The 27,391-nt window shown below is 45.0% G+C and overlaps 2 protein-coding genes and 1 long non-coding RNA gene across 8 annotated transcripts in view; 2 read left to right on the forward strand and 1 right to left on the reverse strand.

Moving 5' to 3' along the window:
* TFB1M (transcription factor B1, mitochondrial) overlaps positions 1-9,589 on the forward strand; it is a 54,448-nt gene extending 44,859 nt beyond the window's left edge. For both annotated transcript variants that reach the window (XM_008007662.3, XM_073022319.1), the window contains 2 exons: positions 6,851-6,978; positions 9,170-9,589. In XM_008007662.3, the coding sequence (XP_008005853.1) occupies positions 6,851-6,978; positions 9,170-9,416 (375 nt within the window). In that variant the 3' untranslated portion in view covers positions 9,417-9,589. The remainder of the gene's footprint in view (positions 1-6,850; positions 6,979-9,169) is intronic.
* TIAM2 (TIAM Rac1 associated GEF 2) overlaps positions 9,534-27,391 on the reverse strand; it is a 272,136-nt gene continuing 254,278 nt past the window's right edge. For all 5 annotated transcript variants that reach the window (XM_038001128.2, XM_073022315.1, XM_038001129.2 and 2 more), the window contains 12 exons: positions 26,667-26,846; positions 23,354-23,422; positions 22,645-22,770; positions 21,716-21,824; positions 19,300-19,479; positions 17,338-17,456; positions 16,247-16,355; positions 15,254-15,312; positions 14,201-14,306; positions 13,195-13,282; positions 12,679-12,833; positions 9,534-10,744 (listed from right to left, as the gene is read on the reverse strand). In XM_038001128.2, the coding sequence (XP_037857056.2) occupies positions 10,107-10,744; positions 12,679-12,833; positions 13,195-13,282; positions 14,201-14,306; positions 15,254-15,312; positions 16,247-16,355; positions 17,338-17,456; positions 19,300-19,479; positions 21,716-21,824; positions 22,645-22,770; positions 23,354-23,422; positions 26,667-26,846 (1,938 nt within the window). In that variant the 3' untranslated portion in view covers positions 9,534-10,106. The remainder of the gene's footprint in view (positions 10,745-12,678; positions 12,834-13,194; positions 13,283-14,200; positions 14,307-15,253; positions 15,313-16,246; positions 16,356-17,337; positions 17,457-19,299; positions 19,480-21,715; positions 21,825-22,644; positions 22,771-23,353; positions 23,423-26,666; positions 26,847-27,391) is intronic.
* LOC140713142 (uncharacterized) lies at positions 12,827-14,115 on the forward strand. Its single transcript, XR_012095007.1, has 3 exons — positions 12,827-12,988; positions 13,491-13,627; positions 13,928-14,115. It is a non-coding gene; the product is annotated as an uncharacterized lncRNA (long non-coding RNA).

Genomic DNA, 27,391 nt, shown 5'->3' on the forward strand with positions numbered 1-27,391 from the left:
ACCAATTTTACCGTAGCTGCTGGGACCACCTACTGTGACTCTAAGACTGGTTTTACCTGCTGTCGTCACTCACCAATCAGAGCTTGCCCACACCCAAAAGCTTCTCTAGTGCCAATAAGCTTTCTTTCAAAACAACACATAACATTTCTCTAATAACTCCCAACCTTCCCTTTGTTCTTTGGACACTCCAAAGACCACCTGGTCTGTGTGTAGGCCCTGAATTACAATTCTTGCTTCCCAAATTAAACACTGAATTTGGAGATTTGTCTCTATATTTTATTTTTACTTCAACAGCTATGAGATGGCTGCCTCAGCTGACCCTTTCATCAAGAAGCACCGTATTCTACGGCCAGGCGTGGTGGCTCACGCTCATAATCCCAACACTGGGAGGCCAAGGCAGGTGGATCACTTGAGGCCAGAAGTTTGAGACCAGCCTGGCCAACATAGTGAACCCCATCTCTACTAAAAATACAAAAATTGGCTGGGCGTAGTGCCACCCGCCTGTAGTCCTGGCTACTCGGGAGGAGGTGGAGGTTGCAGTGAGCCAAGATCACGCCACTGCGCTCCAGCCTGGACAACAGAGTGAGACTCCGTCTCAAAAAAAAAGAAAAGAAAAGGGAAAAAAGGCAGCAAAGTATTCTAGAGTTCTCTTCCCGTCTCACACCCCCACCCCCAGACTTTGCTTTAATGTCTCAGTTTCCAGAACTGGCTTATTTGGTCATTCTTAACTGTGAGCGAGACTGGGGAAGTTTGTGTCTGGCTTTTCATCCTCCCTGGTGAGCTGTACCCAGCAGGGACTCAGGCTGGCTTTGGGGGTATCACAGGGCTCTAGCTGCACTTCTGGCCTCCAGGATTTGAGTTGACTGTGTGATACTTTCCCAAGCAACTGGGATTGTTCCCCAAACCTGTGATTCTCACTTCTGCCCACACAAGGGCTTTGGAAAAGCCCTGAGAGGCTCAGGCCCAACCCAGTGGCTCTTATTTTTCTGGGATGAAGCCCCATCCTTGTGTTTTTCAAATGCTGTCCACTTAATTCTAATGAGAAATTGGGGTTCTGAATTTAAAAAACAACATTGTGATGGTTAATACTGAGTGTCAACTTGATTGGATTGAAGGGTACAAAGTATTGATCTTAGGTGTGTCTGTGAGGATGCTGCCAAAGGAGATCCACATTTGAGTCAGTGGGCTGGGGAAGGCAGACCCACCCTCAGTCTGGGTGGGCACCATCTAATCAGCTGCCGGTTCGGCTAGAATATAAGCAGGCAGAAGAATGTGAAAAGAGAGTCTGGCTTAGTCTCCCAGCCCACATCTTTCTCCTGTGCTGGACGCTTCCTGCCCTCAAACATTGGACTCCAAGTTCTTCAGCTTTGGAACTCGGACTGGTTCTCCTTGCTTCTCAGCCTATAGATATGGCCTATTGTGGGACCTTGTGATCGAGTGAGTTAATACTTAATGAAGTCTTCTTTATATGTAATTCCATTAGTTCCGTCCCTCTAGAGAACCCTAATACAAATGTTTTTTCTTGTTTGCTTTCCATTCAACCTTGAAAATAATGACAGTTCAGAGTAAGATAAAATAGTTACCTGTTCCAGCCCCACAGATTTAAAGTGATTTGACCTAATCCTAAAATAATGTTTTTCTCCTGGCCCAGCCTTAGGAAATTAACAGTATCAGCTATAAATATACAAATGTACTGACCAAGCATCTTTAGTGTGATGTCTAGTCCGTTTGACAATTATGGTTTGTTATGAATTACTATATTTGCATGCATCTTTTATTTCTCAGTCTTTTAATAATATTAATAGCTTTACCAAGTACCGTCTGAGTTTGTTTAGATTGCAAGCCTCTCTGAGGTCCTGGCTTCGCCCTGAGGGACTGGACTTGCTCAGGACCTGCAGCGCTAGGGTCCAGACCCTGGCAGTTGCCAATGTGCTGCCACACCCATGGCCGGGCTGGGCAGCCTCGAAGCTGCCTCAGGCAACTCCTGCCACATCCACAAACCAAGCGGGAGCACAGCCCGGGACAGAAACACAGGGCACCGCCAGATGCTGCTGCTTCACAGACACCAAGGTCATGGCTTGTGGAAAAGGCCTGGTTTTAGGAAGGTCTTTTCCCTCTGATCATCTGGGAATTCCAGATTAAATATAACAGAAAATCTTTATACAACAATTGTCAATTCTTATTCCATTTTGGGCTTTCTTGAGGATACACGTGCATCTCCCTGAAATTGTTTAATCTCTTAGAACCAAGAGACACTGACTCATCTTGTTGTTGTTATTACTAATAGGTATAATTTACATACATACATATGTCCATTTACATAATTTACACAGTAAAAAAACTCTTCATCCCCCTCACCACATTTCTTAGTCTTATTTCTCATTGTGATCTGCGTTCCCTGTCACTCTCGGCCTCAATTCTTCCTACCACATCTGCTCTGAGAGGAAACATTGTGTGACTGTTTAAAATCTGTTCTTTTTTTATGATCTCAAGAAGAAAGAGAAAAAAACAAAGATCTGTAGGAAGAAAAAAGGGTGAGGACAGAACTTCTGCAGAAATAAATATTGTTACAATAACGCAAATTGTAAACTTTAGGATAGGTACCGACTGTGTAGTTATCTTTATTGAACCAGTTGGTTTGAAATACTTAGAATGCTGTCAGCTTTAAGGTTTTACAGTGGAAATTCTTTCCTTAAATTGGCTTTGGGACATGGATCACAGGTAAACCAATTCTGGGAAATTTGATTTACATTCACATTTGTCAGTATTTTCTTTTTCTATGAAATGCATAATTATCATATCATAGGCATCAGTGACTTGCTGCCTCTACCTGGGATTCTTCTTACCTGGGAAACTTGTAACCTCGAGACCTGCGACGTCCTAAAGTGGACTGTCATTAGCTTGGGGGAGGTACTTGAAGAGCAAGCAGACCCTGGAGGGTGGGGAAACCAAGCATCCAGAGGCACTCATCTTGCTCTGTTGTTTTACCCAACACTGAAGTGACTCTCCCAAGCCCCTGTCCTCCTGTGTTCCTCCTGTGCCTACCTTGCCTCCTCCTGATTTGTACAGAGAAGTGGCCCCAACTGTCAGGCATGTGTCTGACCACTCTACACCTCACCAGCCTTCTCTCACTGGACTCTCCATTCCCCATTCATCCCATTCCCCATTCATCCCATGTGTTCCATCTTGTGGTGCCTATAGCCTGCAAGATGCCATACGCTTCCTGTTCCCAACTACCCAGGTCTGCCTGTGATCATCCCACTTTGAACTTTGAATCCTTCTTATATGTTGTTCTTTAAAGTCTTATTGATTATTCCCTGTGGTCTTTTTTTTCCTTTTTTTCACTAACCCTTCTGTTGTCTTAAGTTATGGCTGTGTCTTGGCTGATTACATAGTAACTTCCTCATCATTTTTCCTCTCCCCTATCTCGCCCTCTAATGGTCTTGAACACCATGAGCGTGTTGAATGAAGACCCTTTCGTAGACAGTGGCCAGTATTGTTTCTGCGTCTGTGCATGTGGTTGTGACTTAGCTTTTGGGCATATGGTAATCATCAGGAACTGAGTTGTACATTCTTCAGTGTCATCTGTGTATCATGTTGATTACAGTTCTCAGTTGTAATATCTAATATCTAAGATTTAAGGTTTAATATCTCCTTAGCCCAGGTCCCTTGTGAGTTCCAAGTGCTGCTCTGAGCTGGTAACCCGTCACGTCCTAGACACCCTGGCCTGGAAACTAGGACATCTGCTTCGGGCCTGTTATGGCTAAAGCTGCTAACACTGAGAAACAGTCTTAGCTTGTTACAGTGTTGACGTATAGGGTTAGAAAGGCAGATATTTAAATTCATTTTAAATCCTTTCATTTGAAATTTTAGTAGGTCATTTTGGTATACTGATAAGACTGAGTTTGGAAAAGGGCTGGCAGCATTGAATTAGAATATTTTAAGTACTTCTAATGCCTTTGTACTGATTTCTTTTTTGTAATCAAACCCATTAACAGACTTAAAACTCAAGGAAGAAAAAATAATAGTTGTAATTTTAAATAAGCATTCAATTATAAGTAAAAAGCATTTTTGTATTCGTTACCATAGTTACCAGTTTTCCTATAGTTCTAGAAAAAATGGGCTCCATCATTCAGAGTAATTCTGAAAGGTGCCTTTGAGGGAAAGGGAGAGGAAGGGGTGGTACAGGAGAGGTCCTCGCCGTCCCAGAAGCAGGAGACATAACTGGAAGAGCTTTGTTGACACTGAGTTTTACAGACTCTCCCGCTAAATAGTAACTGCATTTCTGAAGGGAGTGCTGTTGTAGCTGGGACGTGATGTAAGCCAGCTTAGCAGGGTATTGGAATTGTATTCAAACTTTAGAAGTCGACTGCTATAGTTTACATGGGGTACTGCTATATTTGTTCAGGATTTTAAAACCAAGTGAAAGTCAGACATTTCCTGTATTTACAAATACCAACTATATCTCAAAGGAATGAAACCAGGCAAATAAAGATGAGGCCAAAATTAAAAATATAAAGAAGCTGGAAGTGGCAGTTTCTGTACTAGAAGGAGAGTTCATCTCTCTGTATTTGTGCTTTTGGTCTTAATAATGTTTAAGCCTTATGTAGAGTTTTGATAATACTTCATGGCTTTAGGCCTAGGCAGGGATTAGATTTTATCTCAGATTTTGCTAAGAGTATTTTTTCTGGAGACCAGCAGGCTGCTAGTAAGAATTGCTAGAATTGGCTCTGTGTCACTGGGAGAACTGGAGTTGAAGGGTTACAGGAGCTGAGTCCTGGATAATGGGAGGCAGGGATGAGGGCCCCAGGGAGCTCAGGGGATGAATGGGGAATGGAGAGTCCAGTGAGAGAAGGCTGGTGAGGTGTAGAGTGGTCAGACACATGCCTGACAGTTGGGGCCACTTCTTTGTACAAATCAGGAGGAGGCAAGGTAGGCAGGATAGTGCAGAGTTTGTGGGAAGGAACCTGACATCTGAAGTCAATGGAGTGTGTCTTGGGCTGCTGCCTGCACTCAGCCATTCATAGATCAGGTCTTCTTTTTCCTTCCGCAGAACTGCCCTGAACTGAAACCACCTTTCTTCTCTCCCTATAGCAGTACCCGCACCCCACCTAAACCCTGCGTCCACTCCACAGCCCCTTATCTTCTTCAGTCCCTCTTTCCCTGATGACCACAGACCTCTCCAAGCTGGACAGACACTGTTCCATGGTGTGTTTTGTTAAGGTCTAAGGGAAGTCCTGTAGGAAGAGGTAGTTGTTACTAAACTTGAGGAAACAGATGAAACAACATATAGCACACAAGTCAACACACTCACTAAAATGTATTCAGAGCATTTGGCATCTTAGTGAAGTCACTGCTCGTAACGACTGTTGCACCCTAGAATTTTCACAAGAACAGGCTGGTGGACTTCACCAGAAGGCTGATGGACGTTGTGGGTGGGCATTTGGGGTGTGGAAAGGCCGCTTGGCACGTTCTCAGCCTGCGTCAGCCTACACCGCCCCTTACCACCAAAGCCGCCTGTTTCCCATTCCATCCAGTAGGAGCAGCTGTAGCTGACCTGAAACCTTCGGGGACAGGGTCATTGATTGTTTAAATAGGTAGGTGCAAGGTCTCAGGGGTCCGGGGCCCAGATAACACAGCTCAGGCACCACAGGCTCCTCCCACAGCACATCAGGATGCAGGAGGCTCAGCACAGCTTATTTTCACTTTCTTGTCCATAAAGTCTCACATCATATTCAGTTGTTTTCCTTCTACCCTAAAATTAACCAGAAAAGCCACTCTCCGATCTTCATCTTTTTAAGGAATTATGTGGCCACAAGGATCTTTAGAAGCAAGTTCTCTTAAGAGAAAATGACAACCCCTATGGGATTTCAACAATAGAGTTCCTTTGGAAAAGCAGTGGTGCAGCCCACACCTCCTAAATTGCCCTGCTCTTTTTGCCTTTTGTTGAGTCTGTCTGAGATCCTCATTAACAAGTTTAACAATTCCTGGACACTGAGGCTTTTGTCAATTATGACGAGACTTCCCATTTCCTAGACCGTGGTCTCCGTCAGCATTTCTGTGTGTGTCGTTCCTGTTTTGACTCCATTTCCCTCTGTCTTTAAATGTTTTTCTTTTGGTATTTGAATGTGTCCTTGTGAATTACCATGAGTCCATTTTTGGAACAAATCAGGGTGTAAATCGCTTATCAGTTATGCCTGAAAAGTTGTATCTTCTGACAATTAAAGAATCTCCACAGCTGGCAGTAGTTTAAACACTATCAAACAGTGACTTTTTTTATGGTTTCCATTTTCAATTTCAGTCCTGCCTGTGCCTTTTGGGGCATTTAAAGTTGCTACTAGAAAGTTCTGTGGCTTTTCAGACTACAGCTGATGAATCAGTGCCTACTGAAAATAAGTGGTGTCTCTGTCTGAGAAGTTTAGCACTGAGTGGTCCCTGGGGGCCTGTCTGCCCTCTCTCTGTGTCTTGAAGCTGCTGCTGCAGCCTATTTTTTACTCATTCAAAAACTAAAATATTCTAATGCCACCTGTTATCTGCTGACTGACTTGAATGATTTGGATTGATTTTTAAGCCATTGTGAAACTGCATTTTAAAATTAAGTGACCATCAAGCACAGGTCTGGTGGATGTCATTAGAGAACAGGTGCAGCCAGCTGATTTCTCCATGTCATTTGCAAATCCAGAATGTACCATCTTCCATGCCTAGAGATGACACTGAAGTACATGGAAGAGTCAGTTTATGAAAACAGGCTGTCGACAGCCCATCCTCCTGTTTTACAAGGATGAGTTGATTGATCACGCTATGCCACATATCATGCCACAGAATGATAATATGTTTGCTTACAATGAAGGTGGATGTGGGCGTGGTGCACTTCACTCCCTTGATACAGCCCAAGATAGAGCAGCCGTTCAAGCTGGTGGAAAAAGTGGTTCAGAATGTATTTCAGTTCCGAAGGAAATACTGCCATCGAGGGCTCGGGTAAGAATGCCTTTTCTTCTCTTCAGTCGTAGTCGTAGTCTTCTTTATAAAATCCTTAGGCACTTTTTAAGAGTAAGAACCTTGTTTGCTCTATTGTTAAAGCTCTGAGTATTACACTGAGTTCAGTCCTGTGACGGACAAGACTTCATTGTCGCTGAGGAGAGAGCAAAGACTTGCTAGACCTCAGGTGGCTGTCACAGGGTGGCTTTACCATACACACGGCCTGGAATTGATGACTGCACAGCTCTCAGTGGCTGTGTACTGGAGAGCTCGTGGTTCCCCAGTGAGGACTCGAGACAGATAATAATGGGTTTTTTAAGTGCTTGCTTTCTTCCGAGTTGCCCTGTCTCTTCTTTAAGGACATACTTGAGAGCTAGGAAGCAAATGTGACTTCTGAGCAGCCAAAATCATCACGAAGTCCTCACGAAAGCACATTTCCATCTCACAGAAAGCGGCTGCTCCCAAGAGGCTCACAGGAACCACTGGGAAAAGCCAACAGGGCGCGGTGGTCTAGAGGCCGCCCACCTTGATGGGCTCTGAAGGACCACAGCTATGTTGCAGATCCAGAAAGAGCCAAGAAGCTGTTTAGTCAGGCCCAGTGATAGTCTGCTTAAAAAGGCAGGAAAGTGTGTGTTTGTCAAAGATTTCTGTCTCTGATCATCTGTCCATATTCAGCTGTTGAAAGGGGCTCAGCCGGAGAGGCACATACTTCCAGTTTCTATAACCTCCTCACATGGCTTCATTGTAATTCTCTCCTTCACAGGGTCTGAAGTGTCCCTTCAGCACATGAAATGACAGCAGATTATTTTAGGGGCCGGCTGGGCATCAGCTCCTAAGAGCGCTGCAGTCCACAAAGCCCATTGCCGAGGATGCCAGATGGCAGAAGTTAGAGCATCAGCCTGCCACTTGTGGCCTCTAATTAAGCCAGGATTCCCACCTTACCAGCTAGTTCCTGCTTTTCTAGCAGAGACTTGAGGTGCAGAGCTGGTGACAGAGATGCCACTGGCCAGCCATTTTGGTGCTAATTAGAACAAAGACAGCCCTGTGGCTGCAGCCCTCAGCTGCCGTGCGCTGCTGGTGAGGGAAACAGAAGCTGGATTTCGGCTCACACTTCCCCTCATGCAGAGCAGGACCCACACAGCTGTACCTGATAGCCCTGATTCATGGGGAGGGGGAACACAAAACTATGTCCTTTTATGTGCTTTTGGAAATCCTGGAATTGGTCTGAGCCTAGAGCTGGCACTAGCATTTCCAAGGCAACCCCCCAGCTAAGTGAAGGGCCCTATTCATTTCAGTTACACCGTCCTCAGGACAGACATGGACCAGATACTGTGCCATCTGGGGTAACAGGGCAAAGTTCTTTGACCTGTTGGTGTTCTTCAGGTGTTAGAAACCGTCATCAGGTCCTCTCTGCCATGAAACTGAACTCAAAGATCTGTCACCCCACCCTGAAACTGTGGGGGACATGCAATTCCTTATTGAAAGGACCATCAGCCTATAAGCAACATGCACTGTCCCCGACCATGACACCTTCCAAGCCCTTTGGGATGAGCTCTGTAAGAACCCTGAGACTTGAAGAAAAATGCAATCCAGGCCTAACTCCACAGGGTTTCAAGCAGTTCTGCTATTTATTTTAAAACAATGGTTCAATTCAGATAGGTGAAATTTAAAATATATCCTCTACTTCAAATCAGTTTTAAAGATGCTTGAAAAATAACAAGAGGGATAATTATTTATATTTTCCTATCAGCTATTTTCAAACTTTTAGCAAAAAAAGTAACTCTTTTAGCATGAAGAGTTCTAAAGGCTGATAAATTCAAATTCTAGAGAATCAAAACTGGGGATTTGTCACACAAGAAATAATACAACTTTCATATCGAAACATGAGGCAAATCAAGCTTATAGTTCTACAAGAACGCAACTGAGCAGATGTTAAACTTACCTTACAAAGTGCATGTACTGATTGAGCTTTGGAGAACGCTTTCCCATTGTGGGCTTGCCTCGCACATCAGGTCAGAGCTGCCTCAGTGGTGGGCCGTGCCTGTTACCTGGTGCTATATAATCCAGGAGGCTCCTGCCACTCCCTCCAGCTGGCAGTAGTCAGCAACTGTGTTGTTTTCAAATGAGGGTTAAAAAGTGTCACGATTTGTGGAATTTAAGTAAAATTCGGATATTTCTCTCTTCCCTTCAGAATGTTATTCCCTGAAGCGCAGCGCTTGGAAAACACGGGCAGGCTGTTAGAGTTGGCAGACATAGACCCTACTCTTCGGCCTCGCCAGCTCTCCATCTCACACTTTAAAAGCCTCTGTGAGGTATACAGAAAAATGTGTGATGAAGACCCACAACTCTTTGCATATAATTTCAGAGAAGAACTCAAGCAAAAAAAAAAGCAAAAAGAAAGAAAAAAAGAGGATGATGCGAAGAGTTACAGACTGTAGCTGCTGCCTGGGGGCGAGCAGCCTACCAGATGTCGATTTGCACTACGTGGAGCTTCTTATATGGGTACTCTTTTGTCTCTACAGAATGACAATAAAAATGCCAATGACCAGATGTGACTTACTTTCCTTTTACTATACAGCTTGGCAGAGAAAATAAATATCATCAAATAAGATACAGTACAAGCTTTCTTTTAATATATACTGTAGAGATATAACAGGTTTAGTATAAACAGCATCTATTACAATCTTACAAAAATGAAGTATCTGCACATTTTGCCCCTAAACCACATTAAAATAACTTAAATATGCTTTAAATAAAGCAAAAACTGACAGCTGAAAGAAAATGCCCAGAGGATTTTAAAAAATGACCCTTTGAAAACTATTAATCACAACTTCCCCAGCCTTACTTTTTCCACATAACTTAAAATAATTAGAAGGCAGTTTTAAGGATTCTAAATCATTTGATACCTGCTCAAAGTGGATATAAACTAAGTAATTTACAGGTTCTGACCAGTTTCATCTAGGTTTCTGATCCACAATAAATTAAAATAACTTAAATCTTTACAACCATTTTGTGGGAAAATGGATACTGCACAAAACCCAGGAATGAATAGTTTTTTTGCAATTTCCACTTTACCACCAGTTTAAAAGTAAAATGAGGAATGTAACCCATATCTGGATTGAATCGTACTATGATTTTCCATGGCTCTCTGTTTCATAAAAACACTCCTCATTGACAACAGATGTTAAACTCTGGACACTGAATTCTCGCTCTAGAACAGAATTTAGATCGATGGTGGCATTTTCAGATTGACTGTCAAGGGACTGGTGACGGAGCTGTGCCTTGAGCAAAGTTCCTCTGTCCCTCTTGGTGCTGTTGGCTTTTCGTTTGATGGGGCAGAAGTGCCCCCGGACCAGTTTGGGCTGCTCTCCTCCTTTCTGGCGCTCGCCCGCCTCCAGGCCAGGCTGCTGCTCAGCCTCGGGGTGAACGTCTGGGTCCTCAGAAATCCTCAGTCTCTGGAACTGAATTTCGATGTCTTTAGTAGGGCTGCCCCGCTTCAGAGTTTGATGGTGGTCATCATCTTCATCGCTCAGGATGTCACTCTCTTTGATGAGATTGTCGGCAAAATCTGCCAAGCCAGGCTGTGGGTATTTCCCGGGAGAAGCAGTCTTGGAGTCCTGCCTGCCCTCGGCCGTGGGGCAGCCGCTGCTCTGGGTGCCACTGCTCAAGCTGCCCTCGTCTGAGTCCAGCAAGGTTCCCTTGCCAGTCTCACCGGTCCACTCGTTGCTGGAGGAATTCTTCAGGACTTTTAAAGACCTGGATGAAGCTGCAGTGAGAAAAACACATTTCGCTGTGATACAGAAACAGGTTACACAATGTGTCATGTTTGCCTCAAAGCCTGTGTAAGATTTAACGTCTTAATTAAGATTTTATTTTATGATATGACTTCGGGTAGCAACTATCCTGGTATTTAGGCAAAAACGTAGCTACTGAAAACATGGAAATTTTTGACTTAGGTTTACGGTTGTAAGTTGGGCAATTCAGCATTTTTAGATTATCAGAGCTCAATTATTTAGATAGAACTAGACACTAGAAACTACTATATGGGCTAAGATTTCCTATTTTGCCAATGAGTACATTGAAAAGTTAATTGCTAATAAATCTAGGCTCCTTTCTTTCACTAAGGTGCTTTGTAATTTGATCATCGAGATCACACCATATTCCTATGCATCTTCTCACCTTGTGGATTTCCCTTGCTGCTCAATTAAAAGTAGAAAATACTCCTCCCCCGCTACCCTTTTTTTTTTAAGACAGTGTCTTGCTCTGCCACCCAGGCTGGAGTGCAGTGGTGTGATCTCTGCTCACTGCAACCTCCACCTCCTGGGCTCAAGTGATCCTCCCACCTCAGCCTCCTGAGTAGCTGGGACTATAGGTGCGCACGACCATGCCCAGCTAATTTTTATATTTTTTGGTAGAGATGGGGTTTCGCCGTGTTGCCCAGGTTGGTCTCAAACTCCTGTTCTCCAGAGCTCAAGGGATCCGCCTGCCTTGGCCTCCCAAAGTGCTGGGATTACAGGCATGAGCCACTATGCCCAGCCTAGAAAATACTCTCTCTCATATGAGAACTGTCTCTGCTGGAATTTCAAACCAACTTTCTGAAATTTGATGTTATAGGGGTGTGTGTGGGTGGGTGGGTGGGTGTGGGTGTGTGTAGTTCTGTTCTCTTGGATTGAAAGAAGCAAGGGAGTTCTCAGTTTTGGTGTTTCTACAAATAATAACAGCATGTTATTTTGATGGCCAGTTTATTTTGACAATGGAGAAAATAGTAAATATGTGGTAAATCTGAAGAGGTCACATTGATTTGACATGAAAAAGAGAAGTTTTACATTAGAAAATGTAGAAATGTCTTAGAAAAGACTAAAAACAACAAAGATAATAACAAAATAGTTAATGTAGAAATAAGGTTCTGAAAACTGAAGCTGAAATTTTAGAAACAAGCAGAAAGAATAATGTGATTTGAAATGCTTACTTGGTGCCTTATCGATTAAGAACGAGTATAAAAAGCCCCTTAGACGGCATTACATCCCAATCAACCCATTGTTCAGTTGATAATATTGAAATCGAGAATGCATTTAGTATACCTACTAACCATTGCGGCTTAGCCTAGCCTGCCTTCAGTGTGCTCAGAACACTTACAGTAGCCTACGGTTGGACAGAGCACAAGGTTTGTTTTATAATTAAGTGTTATTAAATGTATTGAATGCTGCACTAGAAACGAAAAACAGAATGGTTGTCTGGGTATTCGAAGTATAGTTTCTACTGAATGTGTGTCACTTTCACACCATGGTAAAGTCAAAAAATTGTAGGTTGAACCATCAGAAGGTGGAGACCCTCTGTGTAAGGTTCTTGATCTTCATTCAGCATTGACCTTCAGGATGCCTGGCACTGCTCTGAGCACTGGGAATACAGCAGTGAGGAAAACAAAGTCCCTGGACCCATGCACATCTTAGTGGAAGAAACAAAATTGTACATTTGGACTATGTCAGCTGGTAGGAAGACAAGGGATTAGGGGTTGGGGGTGGCTGTATTTTCCAGTAGAATGTCTGGGAGCAAGAGGCATGTTTAGGTTTCTTCAAAGGAGATAAAGGTACCTTGATGACTTACAAAGTGAAAACTCACAGCTGTATTACAAGAGCATATATCCTTTTCAGAAGCTCACAATGTTTGCTTGAATAAACACAAGGCTAGCAAAATTCTCACCTAATTTAGCTGAAACAGGAACTCGGTTCTTAAGAGGTACCAGGCGATCCTTACATGTTTTCTCCAGTGGTAATTCACACTTTATGTGACGCCTGAAGTTTTCCCTCAGAATAGAACGAATCACCTTAACAATGTTGGTTTTGCTTTCACTGTCACTGGGTGGGGGGGAGAGAAAACAGCAGAAGTGTCCAGAGTGTTCATCGTGCTTCCATTCCACGCCCGCCTGTGTTCCTGCGCCTTGCACCTGCTGGGCCAGGCTGCCAGCCAGCCACCCAACGGCAGTGCCATGTGGCCTCCCATACAAAAGGAGGTGAGAATTGATCACTCTTAAGATTTTGATATTTATTTAATCAACGTATTCTCCTACTAGCGGCCTCAGTTGCCTTTTTCGGAGGGTGGGGAGTGTGACCCTGATGTCATCAAAATTCAGGAAGGCACTAAATATAAACTCCCTTCCTTAAGAGACATAATTCTATGTTATTTCTGTTGGTTTTAATCTTTGGAAGTCAGTCATACCTGCAACACAACTGAAAGATGGTTTCTGGCCGTCCTTCTATTTCTGACTTCGTATGGATCAGTTCCCATATGGAATTATTTTCTGTCCCTGTGTAAAAGGAAATGGAAATAAGAGTCTACAACTTTGCCCAAAATGCTGTGGTTAAGAACACCTGTAAAGTTTAAATCTCATGAGTTAAGAAAGTCTAATATTCCCAGTCCTGGATCGTTTTCTTCTGTGGCTTGTTCTATGTATGATTTTCACAGTTACAAGAACCGAAATGCCTTTTGGTTACTCTTTACATTTCCTGTTGCAGATTTTCCTCCATCTGAACTGCCTTCGCCCTCTCTCTGGAGCCCCTGTCTGGGGAAGAGATGCGGTGGATCCTATTCTTCAACCCTCCTTTGCAGTTTTGCCCTTTCCTTGGACGGAACAGGAACTGGGATACTTGAGGTAAAAGAGGCCAACCCCAAATGCAGTCATGTTCTAGAAAACATAAGCACTTCTGACAAAAGTTAAAAAGAAGCCCAGCAGGTCACTGCATGACTCAGCCTGCTGGCCTCTTCTGTCACCAGAGGCCTGTCACCAAAACAAGGTTACTCTGGAAGGATCTCTGAACATTTTCCAGAGTCAAAGGTTTTTTTCTTTTTATATCACCTAAAGTACTACCTAACCTTAAGGAATTTTCTACTATATTCTAAATTTGTAAAAACATAAATTTGTGGATCTCTTTGTTTTTCTAATACATTTTAGGGTATCAAGGCAGAAAGGAAAATGTTGAAAACTATTGATAGAGACAATAAGGAAACAATGAAAGGCATTTGGCAAAGAAAAAGCTATCCACCAGCATTTACTTTCTCCCAGAAGTCTGCTAAGGAACAGCAAAACAACCTCTTTGTCCTCGTTTTCCTTGTCTATAAAATAAAAGGCACCAAAAATTATCCCCAAGGTCCTTTCTTTCTTTTCATTCCACAGTTAAGTCTACTGAAATGCTTTTTCTGGCATCATACTGCATGAAACAGTTACCTGCTGGATTCCCCAGTCTGACTTGAAGCGCGGAGATGGGGATCAACCAGCGAAATTTAAATGGGTCCAAGTCAGCAGAGTTGTGTGCAGGCCGGGAATTCGAGGGCTGTAACATGAAGGCCCACCAAGAAAAGTGTTAGGGAAGCTGTCTCACTGGGGGAGGATGTGTGCACGGTGATTAGGAGTTTATGTTCTCCCTGTGGGCGAGTCTCCGAGCAGCCATGTGGGTGTTCAGGGCACAGAAGTCAATCAGCTACGCACCCAGTTCTCAAAGACCTCACGTGCTGGGGAAGGTGGGGAGGCAGAGTTGTGGTTCAGAATCAGTTACAGGTCTCAAAGCGAGAACAGCAGCCAAGGCTTCCACGCCCTCACATTATCTCTGAATGGTAAACCGATGGCATATGGTATCCACAGCTAAGCTTTGTTTTTGTTTTTCTGAGTCAAGGTAAAAGGCATTTGAAAATAAACCAAAGTTTCACAGACTGTTTATGGAACAACTATGGGCCATTTTCAGGGATATAAAAGTTGATGTTCTATGTAGGCCCCCATATGAGTATTTATCTACTTCATTTACTTATTTATTTATTGACAGGGTCTCACTCTGTCGCACAGGCTGAAATGCAGTGGCATGATCAAGGCTCACTGCAGCTTCCACCTCCTGGGCTCAATTGATCCTCCTGCCTCAGCCTCCCAAGTAGCTGGGACTACAGGCACGTGCTACCACACCCAGCTACTTCTTGTATTTTTGGTAGAGGCAGGGTTTCACTTTGTTGGCCAGGCTGGTCTCAAATTCCTGGACTCAAGCCTCAGCCTCCCAAAGTGCTGGGATTACAGGCATGAGCCACCATGCCCAGCTGTACATCTTCTTTTAAAACAGACATCTTTCATGGGGAGACTCAGAAACGCTCTCAGTATGTGATGGGGTTAGTGACCCTCAGAGTAAGCAGTATCAGTCAGCACAGCCTTGGTGCTCAGTGGGCTTTTCAGTTCAACGTTAATAGGAAGATACAGCCATGAAAAGGTAGCTTAAATTAAAACGAATTTTTGCCTTACCAATTTCTTTTTCAGTTTGCAGTTTTCTTTATAAACCAGTATGACGGCTCTCTTAAAAACTAAAGAAAGGAAAAGAGAAACAAGAAAGAAAGTCTTTATTTTATGCAAACTCTTCCAAGGTTAAACTAGAGCTGAATGTCTTAACAGAATAACGCTCTTCAAATGTATGAGTCTCTAAGACCTCACTCTGCCAACACATGAGTGAATACATGGTACTTCCCTTTCGCTCATATTTGAACTATGCAGAAGCACCTGCTTATTTACAAGCTACTATTGGAGGTTGATCGTGGCTTTTTTAAACTTTTTGTTTTATTGAAAGCTGAGGACACTGTGTTCATCTCAGTGACAATATACTGTCACTTGCTCTCCCAACTCTCAGAGAGAATTAAAACATCTTGAAATGCAGCAGACTATTAAGATAGAAGGTTTCCAGCCAGGCGCGGTGGCTCACGCCTATAATCCCGGCACTTTGGGAGGCTGAGGCAGGTGGATCACCTGAGGTCAGGAATTCGAGGCCAGCCTGGCCAGCATGGTGAAACCCCACCTCTACTAAAAATACAAAAATCATCCGGGCGTGGTGGCGAGCACCTGTAATCCCAGCTACTCAGGAGGCTGAGGCAGGAGAATCGCTTGAACCTGGGAGGTGGAGGTTGCAGTGAGCAGAGATCACACCATTGCACTCCAGCCTGGGCAACAAGAGTGAAACTTTGTCTCAAAAAAAGAAAAAGAAAAGATAGCGGGTTTCAAAATAGCCTCAGGGATCTGTTCCTGTAACACTTGGCCTGAGCCAAGCAGCAGAAGGGAGAACAAGATAATGAGGATGCAGAGAGATGCTGGAGTTTTAAATAGTTGGGGGCTGGCCCTGTTAAGTCCCCAACCATTATAGCAATTCTAACTCCTGGAGCTCAGGAGTGAATTGGACTGGTGTGGCCAGTGAAGTCCTTCGTTAATCCCAGCCTCTTCAGTCTACATTCTTCTGAATGGAATACTAACCAAATACTGTGAGCTCAAGGTCCTTTCTAGCTTTTCCTAGAGACAGAAATGGATTCAACCAGGAAACCGTAGAGTGCATCAGAAGCTCTCCCATCGAAAGTTCTGTTACCTAGATTGTAAAAACAGGAGGTAAGGAAGATACGGAGATCCCATGCTAGATCATCTCATGTTAGATAGTGATGTACACACAGTCATTGCTAAAATGCAAGCACAGCTGGTTTAATTTTTATGATACCTGTAAACATGGGGCCTTAAATAGTGGAGGTTTTGAAAATATGAGCTAAGCACCAAAGTGTCTGATCAATAACATAAACCTGAAGGCATTTTGCTCCAATGCACACACATGTAGGTGAGACATGCCTTGTGACCAACTCGATTTCTATAAGATGAACTCTACCAGTGTCCGTGGTTCTTCTCGAGTGCCTTTGTAAGCTTTCCCCTGGGATCTAGTACATCCACCACCTCTGAGCTCCATTCGGGCTGCTGATAAAAGAGCACCAGCATTGAAACTGGCCAGAGTGAAGGACTGATCTCCAGCTCTTTCCTGTTCCTGCCATTTTCTGCCTAAACTATGCTACTTCCAGCATGCCGGCTTTAGAAGCACAAGATTATAAATTAAGCAATCAGATAAAAAGGAAAAATACAGATTTTGTCAAATCCTGCTTGGACTAGTTTTATAAGTAAGCAGGCAACCACCAATATTTGATGTTAAATATATATATATTTGATGTAAAAAAGATATATTTGATGTTTTTTTTAAAAAAAAAAAAAAGCAAAATAAAAAAGGAAAAGCCCCAGACTCCACATTGCCAGTTCCCACGTCCTTTCTCCACCCCAGCCTCTGCCAGCTCACCCTCCACGGATGTTCCAGCGAATGTGAACGTGACATAAGGTTATATTTTAAACCAGTGTAATGAAGTTTATGATATGTCTGTACATAAATTGTATAGTTCATTAGACACATTGTTATCAAGAAAATCTTAGGCATTTTCTCCTCCAGGAAAGTCCTAACAGGGCAGCCTATCTGGGAGGTCACCTACAGACCCCACACCACCTGCACTAGGCTCCCAGAGTACAGGCGCCTCACGGACCTCCTTCTCAGTTCCGCTCTGCTCAGCTACTAGCTGGTCAAACACGGTCCCATAATCCTCGTAGATCTTCTGCATCTCGTTGATGTGGCTCGCTACTTTCTCCATTGCCTTTAGTGCTTCTGCAAGATATGAAATCATATTTATTTCAGAACTGTTATTTGTTTTAGATCCTACCCAACAGTAATAATGGAGTCAAGATTCAACTCAGGATTCCAGACCAGTACCCACTAGCAGGAGCATTACATTCAGAATAAGTCACAATAGCCCACTGTAGCCCAGCCATTAGAATGAAGAACAGTAAAATTATCTTCTACTTCAAATTCTTTTTGAAATGAGGCAGAGTATCACCGAAAAGTGTCACTAATAACAACTGACATGTATGGAGCGCTTTCTACTGAGCAAGGATCACGACAGGTGATTTCTGTGAATCATCTCATGTAGTGTACACAATAACTCAAAGACTAATCAATCCCATTTTACAGATGAGAAAACTGAGTGCAGGATATTCTGCCGGAGTTCCAGAGAGGAAAACACAAGAATGGCGCCAGGCTTCAAACCCAAGACTGACTGGGCTTAGGGCACCAGCTCTCGAGTTTGGCTTCCCCTTCTGGGAACCGGGATCCAGGTTTAAATAGAACATAACAACACCCCCGTACATGACTGACTGGAAGAACAATTGTTTACATTTATATATGGTATGTGTTCCTAACTTTCCGTGAAGGAATATGAGGGATACATTATTTTATAAAAGCCAAAAAGCAAAATTTTAGGTCACTTCTAAATTCAGTATTCTTTATACTTTTTTTCTCCCAATTCGGCATTTTAATTCTATCTGGAGGGAAGTTTGGAAGTTTTTTAAATCAAACCCTTCTAAAGATGATCTTAATGCAAAATGAAGTTTTTACACAGTATGAATACTGAACATAATTTGTATTATTACAGAATTTAACTGTCATACAAAAATGCTTTCCTTTTGTTGAGTTTGATACCAAAGTATGCTTGTCATGGAAAAAAGAGCCAGTTTAATTTATGCTCTTCTCAGTATTTATTATTCAGTAATACTAAAGTGTTAATAAGTCTCTTTGTCTCCCTAGAAACGTTATCACCTATGGTTTAACTGAACCTCCTAGTTTCAACATATGAACAAATCACTATCTCCAACCCAAATAAAGCCCCTCTTTAAGGATCCTCTGTTTACTATCAAACTGCCAGGCTTTGTGTGTTTGACAAATTGCATCTCAGGCCAGTAATTTCAGAGGTTCAAATGGTAACACAACAGCAGCGACTTGAAAGCACAACCCATCACTGCGAGTTTGGTTTCAGAGCCGAGCTCTGCTCACAGATCTCCACAAGGTGGAGCCTCACCCAACAAATCCGACCAGCAGCTCGGGTGGCGAACACCACAAAACTTAACCAAGTGATGGGAAAAGAGGCCTGATTTTCAGTTCCAGCAGCACAGTTTCACAGCCAAGTGACCTGAGGTGATTTACTTATTTTGAGAGTGTAGACGGAATCATCCCTGCATAGGAGGAGAATGGTGATACCCTGAAGAGATAATTTTTACCCAAGTATTTTGTAAGCTCTAAAGGAGTGACCAGACACCTAGCTACTTTCACATATTCACATGAAACCTAAGATGAACCATCGCAGAACTGAAAAGTGACACAGGACGTGCCACTAGGCGCGGAAGAGGTGAGCTGGCAGGCCCAGGGCACGGCAGGCAGCCCCTCGCCACCCTGTGCGGGCCCTCGCCCGGGGGTGCCCCTTGCTGCCCTGTCCAGCCCTCGCCCGGGGGTGCCCCTCGCCACCCTGTCCAGCCCTCGCCCGGGGGTGCCCCTCGCCGCCCTGTGCGGGCCCTCGCCCAGGGGTGCCCCTCGCCGCCCTGTGCGGGCCCTCGCCCGGGGGTGTCCCTCACCGCCCTGTCTGGCCCTCGCCCAGGGGTGCCCCTCGCCGCCTCCTCACCCGTCAGGTGGTAATGTTCCTCGCTCTCCTGGTCCGTCAGGGACACCAGCTCCTTGAGCAGCAGCGGGTACTTAAGCACTCTCTGAACCGGCTTGATGAGGTAGGACTCCAGCGTGGAGGAATGCTGCTTGGTGGGGTTCCGGGCGTCCAGAAAAGCCTTGAAGGCTTTGTCAGTTTTAGCTACAAGCAGATGGAAAAAAGACCTTAGAAGAGCACAGTGGGGTGAATTAAATTCTTCATTTATCTTTTAACATTTATAGCTCATCCATTTCTATAGTCCTCCTAATGCCATTCTTTAATAAAAACCCCAACACATCAGCAGGTCAGGCACCCAGCTGTCAGCATGGGACTCCGCCTCAGCCCTGACCGCCCTGGAGCCTGGGAGCTTCCGAGGATGGAATGCAGGCTGCACGCCAAAGAGTAACACCGACTCAACATGCGAGAATGTCTGACTTTAAAGACACATTTCATGCATATCCATGAGAAATATTGTTATAGGTGACCTAAAAAGTGAGTTTCAAACAATTCATTAAAAGCCATGAAGTGTGGCCAGGCGCGGTGGCTCACGCCTGTAATCCCAGCACTTTGGGAGGCTGAGGCGGGCGGATCACCTGAGGTCAGGAGTTCGAGACTAGCCTGGCCAACATGGTGAAACCCGTCTCTACTAAAAATACAAAAATTAGCCAGGCGTGGTGGTGAGTGCCTGTAATCCCAGCTACTCAGGAGGCTGAGGCAGGAGAATCACCTCAACCCCTGAGGTGGAGGTTGCAGTGAGTCAAGATCGCGCCACTGCGCTCCAGCCTAGACAACAGAGTGAGACTCCACCTCAAAAAAAAACAACATCAAAAAAGCCATTAAGCAATGGTATCCAGACCCTACACCATACCCACAAAAATTTCATAAAGAAAAATAAACCAGTGTTTTTCCCACTGGCCTCACTCTAATTGTTGCTTATTCTTATTCTGAAAAGCAGTATCTTTTCTCCTGTAAAGTAAAGTGACAGGCACTGCAGCCTATAGCCTTCACTCCACAGCTCCAAGCAGATTCACCGTTCGCACACCGAGAGCCACAGCTCCCTTCCACCAGGCATGGCAGTAGGACCCTCTCTGGCAGTGAAAACTGCCCCTCTGTTCAGTGTCTGAGTACCATGAAGGGTGTGTGTAGGAATCCAGGTGCATTTGGTTTGAGTACCAGCGGATACAACAGTGCTACTTGGATTCCACCAGTTGGCACTGGATGACCAGCTGCTTGGAATGTAGCTACTCTGAAGGAAGATAAACCCTTATTTGGGATTGTGGTGTAAGATCAAACATTCCAGGAGATGCAGTACCATTCTGAATGTGATTACCAGGCCAAGTCGGTGGTGACAGGACCCCTCTTCTTTATGACAAAGGAGGAACTGAGCAAGCCATTGGTATGCTTTCATTGTACTGCACCGATTGTCAATACGTATTGACAAGTACATTGCTATGCTTTCATTGTACTACAGACCATCAATACAAAGGTGCTTGTGGGCCAGGCGTGGTGGCTCATGCCTGTAATTCCAGCACTTTGGGAGGCCTAGATGGGAGGATCACTTGAGGCCAGGAGTTCGAGACCAGCCTGGGCAACACAGTGAGACCCATCTGTACGAACATTTTTTAAATTAATTAATTTAATTTAGAAGAGGGTGTTTGTGGAAGGAAATGGCAACAGAGGTCACACAACTGTCTAAAGCAGCTGGAGAAGATGGATTTGGGCTGGGTCTTGCTCATCTGAAGCACTCTAAGACCCCACTTTTTAAACATGGAGCTTTTCTTCTGGGATACCATGATGTTCTGGATTAAAATCCAATGGCAGAGCTGCATCCGTGGACATGAATGAGCATTAAGGGTGTCAGGATAAACCTCCAGGTGCCCTCCAGGCCCGCGCAGAGAGAAGCACCGAAGAGCAACCTTTGGGAAATATGAGCTCTTTCCAGGTGCACCAGAGAGACTTTACTTCCAGCTGGCAAACTTCTCGTGAGTTTGGTGGTAGTGGTTTGGTGGTAAGTTGTTGTGGCTTCTCAGGCTTAAGAAGGTTAACAAGGAAAAACAAAAAAAAAAAAAACATAGCATGCATTTCTTTCTACTCCCATCTAGAAAGCTTTTAGAGAAAGGAATTTGGCAAGAAAAGAATCCAGATGTAACTGACAGCAAAGTGACACATGGCAAAGCAACATCTCTGCTCTCAGGCACACTTGTTCCCAGTGACCAATAAACTGACAGAAACAGAAACCTTTCCCTTGAATATTTGTCACTGTCAAGGTCAAGGATGGACCTTAATACATCAAAATTGCACTTACTCTCTACTTGTTAAATACAGATTTACCCTTTACTAACAGTTAAAAATGCAAAAAAAAAACAAAAAAAATCTATAAAAGGCATAAGCAACTTACCTCGCTCCAGAACCTTCTGTACTTTGATATGGTTAGCACAGAATCCACTGTACAGTTTAAAGTGGTCCGCGTAATAAAGGAAAGAGCCTCCAAGGGAAAACAGTAATTTCTAGAAGGGCAGAGGGGAAACTCAAATCAGACATGGTTTAATCAATGCGTGCCGGCTTGTGGCATTTGACGGCCCCGTGGCTTCTGTCAGACTCCATAGCACTAATGCCTTAAAGAAGTTCAGGCCTGCTCCGTCCACACAGGAGGCGGGGAACAGCCCAGACGCTGCCCTGGCAGGTCTAGCTTGACTGCAAAGTTTCCAGCAGCAGAGCCTACTGACTGTGTGCAATCCAAGGACAAGAAACAAAGAAAGTTCTATAAAACTACAGCTGACAAGGTGGGATACAAACAATCTGAGAGGTTCATTAATAAAGCTGACTCTGCATTGCTTGGGTAGAGTGATGCTGTCTGTATGGTTCCAGGTCCCCTTGGAGGGGCTTCCTACCACACTGCGGCTTACACGGATGCTATGGAGCACTGGTGCTTCAGAGAAGAGAGGGCTCAAGCCCAGCAATTAGAAACCTAGTCTGTTAATCCCAGATCCACATGACCACAGGGAAGAAGGATTGGGCGCAGGGTGTAGGAGCTCCGGTTTCAGAAACAACCACCCTGGATATCCTTAACAGCAGCTGAGAAAAGAGCACGTGCGTGCTTAGCAACCAGGCGGGAGGTGCTGCCGGACTTCTGACTACCAGAAGTATGTGCACCAGGAAAAAAAAAAATACAGCCTCCCTTTACCACCCGCTAGAGGAAAACGGTGCAAGGAAATAATCACAGGACAATAAATAGTCAATAGTCACAGGACAAGACATTCTTTCTCATGAGAGAATTTTGCACCTAGCCATTTCTTTTTACTTTAAGTCTAAATCTGAGATACTTACTCTAAACTGTGAGGGGGTTTCTAGGGTGTTAAAGTCAGATGATGCTGAAATCCCATCCTCCAGGGTCTCCAGAAACACCTTCTGAAACTCAAGCATCTCTGGCAAACTTCCAAAAAGTGACTCCATCTGTGTGAAGATCAGGATTTGAAACAAGGGGATTAGCCATGAAGTTCGGGATACCACGCTAGCTCTGAGGCCCACAAGTAAATCACAAGGAAATTCTTCACGGAGAAGCAGACAGAAAGTAAATCCTTCAAGAAGACAGCACGTTCATTATGGGATATGGCTTATACATAGAAAGTTTCACAGCTCCATCCCCTATAATTCTGTATTTCTACAATAACTTTTTAAGTGGATGTAAAATTCTCAGTATTCAAATCAAGAAAAACATAAGTCACTAGAAAAGAACTAATTATGTGGTTTAACATTACAAAGATATGTATTGAAAAGGGATTTCTGATCACACTCTCTTCTACCTCAAAAAGACCATAACCATCGCTCTGCCTTTGTAAACACTCTGCCACTGTGTCATGCAGCCGAGGCCACAGCAGTGGCTTAGGAGGAGGCTACGCCTGGGACTCTCAGAAGACCCTTAAGTCTTGGGATGTTCTTTTGGGATCAATAGAGATCATCTCATAGGAGTTCTGCTAAAAGGCAAACAGAGACTAACCCGTGGATCACTGGACAGAAGGAAGGGGATTTTATTTACCTCATCTTGAGTAAGAAAGGTCTCATTCTGAAGTGGCTCCAAGTATAACTCAAAGAGGCAGCTCAGATCCTGAAAGAAAACACAAGAAAGTGTCTTCAATGCTTTAGTCTTCAAAATACCCACAAGATTTGGGTAGCAGCAACCTGGCAGCGGCTCCCAAGGCTCCCATCAGGATAATGAAGTTTATGCCTTGTTGAAATTATTATTATTATTATTATTTTTTGAGACGGAGTCTTGCTCTGTCACCCAGGCTGGAGTGCAGCAGCACGATCTCAGCTCACTGCAACCTCTGCCTCCTGGGTTCAAGAGATTCTCCTGCCTCAGCCTCCCAAGGAGCTGGGACTCCAGGTACACTCCACCATACTCAGCTAATTTTTGTATTTTTAGTAGGGGCCGGGTTTCACGGTGTTGGTCAGGCTGGTCTTGACTCCTGACCTCAGGTGATCCTCATGCCTCAGCCTCCCAAAGTGCTAGGATTACAGGCGTGAGCCACTACACCCAGCCTTTGTTGAAATTCCTGACCCTAAAAGTAGTGATTATTGCTCACCTAATTCAAAGAGGTTAATATCACAATACAGGCAACAGCTGGATTCCATACCTTTATAGCTCAATCATTGCCTCTGCCTCTCTTCGGGCCACTGCAGCAGGGGCACTCACTTCCCTGCAGAGGAAGGAGGTCTGTGTGGCACTAGTGTGAGATGCAAACCAGCTCCTGGCTGCTTCTGCCTCAGGGAGCAGAGTGAGGTCCAGCGTGGAGCTGGGAGGGTCGAGATCTGGGGAGCCCTTCAACTTTGGGGCTGACTGATTTGCAGAATCTCAAACTCACATATTCAAAGTCAATAAAAAACTCCTACAGAGCTGCAGCTCTAATGGCTGAACTCTCAGCCATATTTGGGTCTCTTGTCAATGAGGCTCCAGCAGGACAGTATAGTGGGAGTAGACTGCAGTTACAAAACCCATGAGCGAAAGATTTTGTTTAATAATTTGAAACCAAAGTGGGCATGGTCATGCCTATAATCCCAGCATTTTGGGAGGCAGAGGCAGGTGGATCACCAGAGGTCAGGAGTTCGAGACCAGCCTAGCCAACCTGGTGAAACTATTTCTACTAAAAAAAAAAAAAAAAAAAAGCTGGAAGTGGTGGCCCGTACTTATAGTCCCAGCTACTCAGGCCGAGGCAGGAGAATCACTTGAACTCAGGAGATGGAGGCTGCAGTGAGCCAAGATCATGCCACTGCACTCCAGCCAGGGTGACAGAGCGAGACTCCATCTCCAAAATAATAATAATAAAAATTTGAAGCCAAGGCCAGGATATAGTTTAGTGATAGGAAAGACTTCTCTTTTATTCTGAAGAATTGTGAGTCCTAAAATACTAGAGGCAGTTGACTGCAAAGTCAGCTATAATAACTCCCTCACTTCCCAAGAGGGGAATCTAAGACCCAGAGCTTTATAAAGCCCAAAGCGCCCCGCAGAACTTTCCGGCCTTAGTTCGGAGAGCAAGGCAAGGCCTGTGACACGGATGCTGTTTCAGAATGAAAACCTCCCCGACCTTCCCTCACCACATTCCACACTGCACCGCTCAGAGAAGGGAGATGACAGAAGTTACTGAACCATACCTCGGGGAACACAGAGATGCCAGCAATTTCAAGGAGCATGCAGGGATCCAGGTTAAAAAACGACAAGATTCTGTGTTAAGCGCCAGCAACAAAAAAGAAATTAAGAGACGGTGGTGTGTGTGTGAATCACAACAGGCGCCAAGTGCGGGTTACTTTGCCTGAGGGTGTTGGGGCCTGGCAGTCATTCCTCACAGGCTGGTGCTGCCCGGGAGGACTTACTGGGCCGCAAGGTCAGGTCCGCGCAGAGCTGTGGGGGCAAAGGGCTGTGACCCGAGGAGGCCTGAGGAAACAAAGTGCAGGTTTCTTGCAGAGAGAAGGGAGAGTCGGTCCTTGTCTACTTCACCCATGACACCATCTGAGTTCTCCTCCAGCCTGTCACTGAAATGACCCTCCCAGTGCAGCGTGGCCTAACAGGAAACTCTAACAACACTATTAACCAAAAGGGACATCGATTCTTCTCTCAGCTCTGCCCTTGACTCTGGGGGCGAGCGCTCCATGACTATTCTTAAGATGTCAGAAGGGCTCTGAAGCTTCCAGAATATCTACAGCTCCACACAGCGACATGGAAAAAGGTGACTGTGGAGACGGGATTATTCAAAACTCGAGTCTGAACAGCCCGGCTGTTTACTTCATCTCCACACCCTGGATGCAGGACAAGACACAATGGAAAATGAAACTAAATTGTCATCTCTCTAACTTTTCTTTCTCCCCTTTGAGACCAAAAGAAGGGGCTTTGGGAAGCTACGTGTGAATAAGGCCTTAGGTAAAGTCCAGGTAAAACAGTGACATCAACGAAAGGGGAAGCTCAGATCTGTCTTGCAGAGAAAGAAGGTAATAGCCGCATGTGTGTGCCAAGCCTTAATTCAAGGACTCAGCACCTCAGAATTGGAAGGCATTTAGAGAAGGGGGACCGAGTGTCTCAGACCCCAAATAAGGGAGTTGAAGGGGGCTGTCCACCAGGCAGCAAGACGGAGGCAAAGCCGGGCCTGGACCCTCAGCCCACCGCACCGCACCGCACTGCTCCAGTAACTGACAAATGAAGCGAGCATCAGATGGTCCCAAAGCTCCAGGAAACACTTAAAGCAAAAGAACGTTGCTCCCCAGGCTCCTGTATTCTTCAAAAAATCTTTCTCAAACCACGGACTTGGGGCTTATGAGATGAATAAATGAATTCTTCGGGTACTCAAGATACTCAGCAACTGCCCCTTCATAATGGTGCAAGGATATTCCCACGTGCTGACCAGTCCCCAGTGCATGTGCCCCAGTTCTACACGATGACAACCACCAGGGAGGGCTGGCCCGGGCCACCGCCAGGACTGTGGCCCTGGATCAGTCATCACGTATGTACAGATTGTTCCCAAGTTCCTCATCACCTAAAATGATCTCTCTCCCCTTTTACTAAACCGGTACAGACTCCCTTCCCACAGATTGCAAATGACAAACCAGAACATCTGTTTCCATAGTGAAAGCTACCTTGGTAACAAAATAAGCCAAGGATCTAATTTTTTTGAGTCTCCTCAGCTCTTCCATCCTCTCACTCCTCCCCTCCCTTCTTTGAGCAATTCACTGATTCAAGGAGCAGGCATCCCCCTGGGGAGTGGCTGGTGTCCCAGACAGAAGTGATCTGGGGACCTCTGCCAGCATACCACTCGCCATCAGCAAAGAGGCGCAAATGCACGAATGCCCAGCGCTTCCCTTACCTTCACGTAGGACTTCTCTGTGTCCACAAGCTCCTGGATGACTTTGCGGAGGCGGTCTGCATCAGAGAGGTGGCGGGCCAGAGGCCTCGGAGGAGGATCCTGACTCTCCCGCGGTCCTTCCATGCCGTTGGCCTGAGTGTCGTTAAAACTCCTGCACAGTGCAGTGATCTGCTCAGCACTCTGAGAGAGGACAAGAGGTGGAAAATAATGCACGGGGCCCTCCCTGTTAGTATCCGCTGCCCCCAAGGGCACCAAGTGTCTCTGTCTGTGCTCAGCAGGAATCTCAGAGGGGCCTCTGTGTAGGGCAAAGGGTTTCATTCACCTCAAATCCCTCTGGCTATCATTTCGGATCTGAGTGAGGAAGATGTGCACCCACACTCATGTTCGGTGTTTACACACAAGGCTCTCCATTGTCACATCAGCTGTTAGGTGTGTCTTTGGACCTGAAATTGCAGAGTCATTGCCTAGGGCTGACCCTCTGCAGTCAAGGTGAGGTAGCTCTGAAATCAAGAAGTTATGGCTTTCTAGGGAGCAACAAGAGCAGATGGCCTCAACAGGCCCACCCGGTGTCCTCAATGGTTGGCCTAATCCAGTTTTCCATCTCCCACACAGAACGGCCCGGAGAGACTCAGGAAAGACGCAGCCCAAGAGCAATTTCAGGACGACCTGGCCACAGTTCTGCCCTCCAGTCTAACCGCTCAGCTCCACAGTTTTGTGGCAAGTAG

Source organism: Chlorocebus sabaeus, chromosome 13, assembly GCF_047675955.1.
Source record: "Chlorocebus sabaeus isolate Y175 chromosome 13, mChlSab1.0.hap1, whole genome shotgun sequence".
Lineage (NCBI taxonomy): Eukaryota > Metazoa > Chordata > Mammalia > Primates > Cercopithecidae > Chlorocebus > Chlorocebus sabaeus.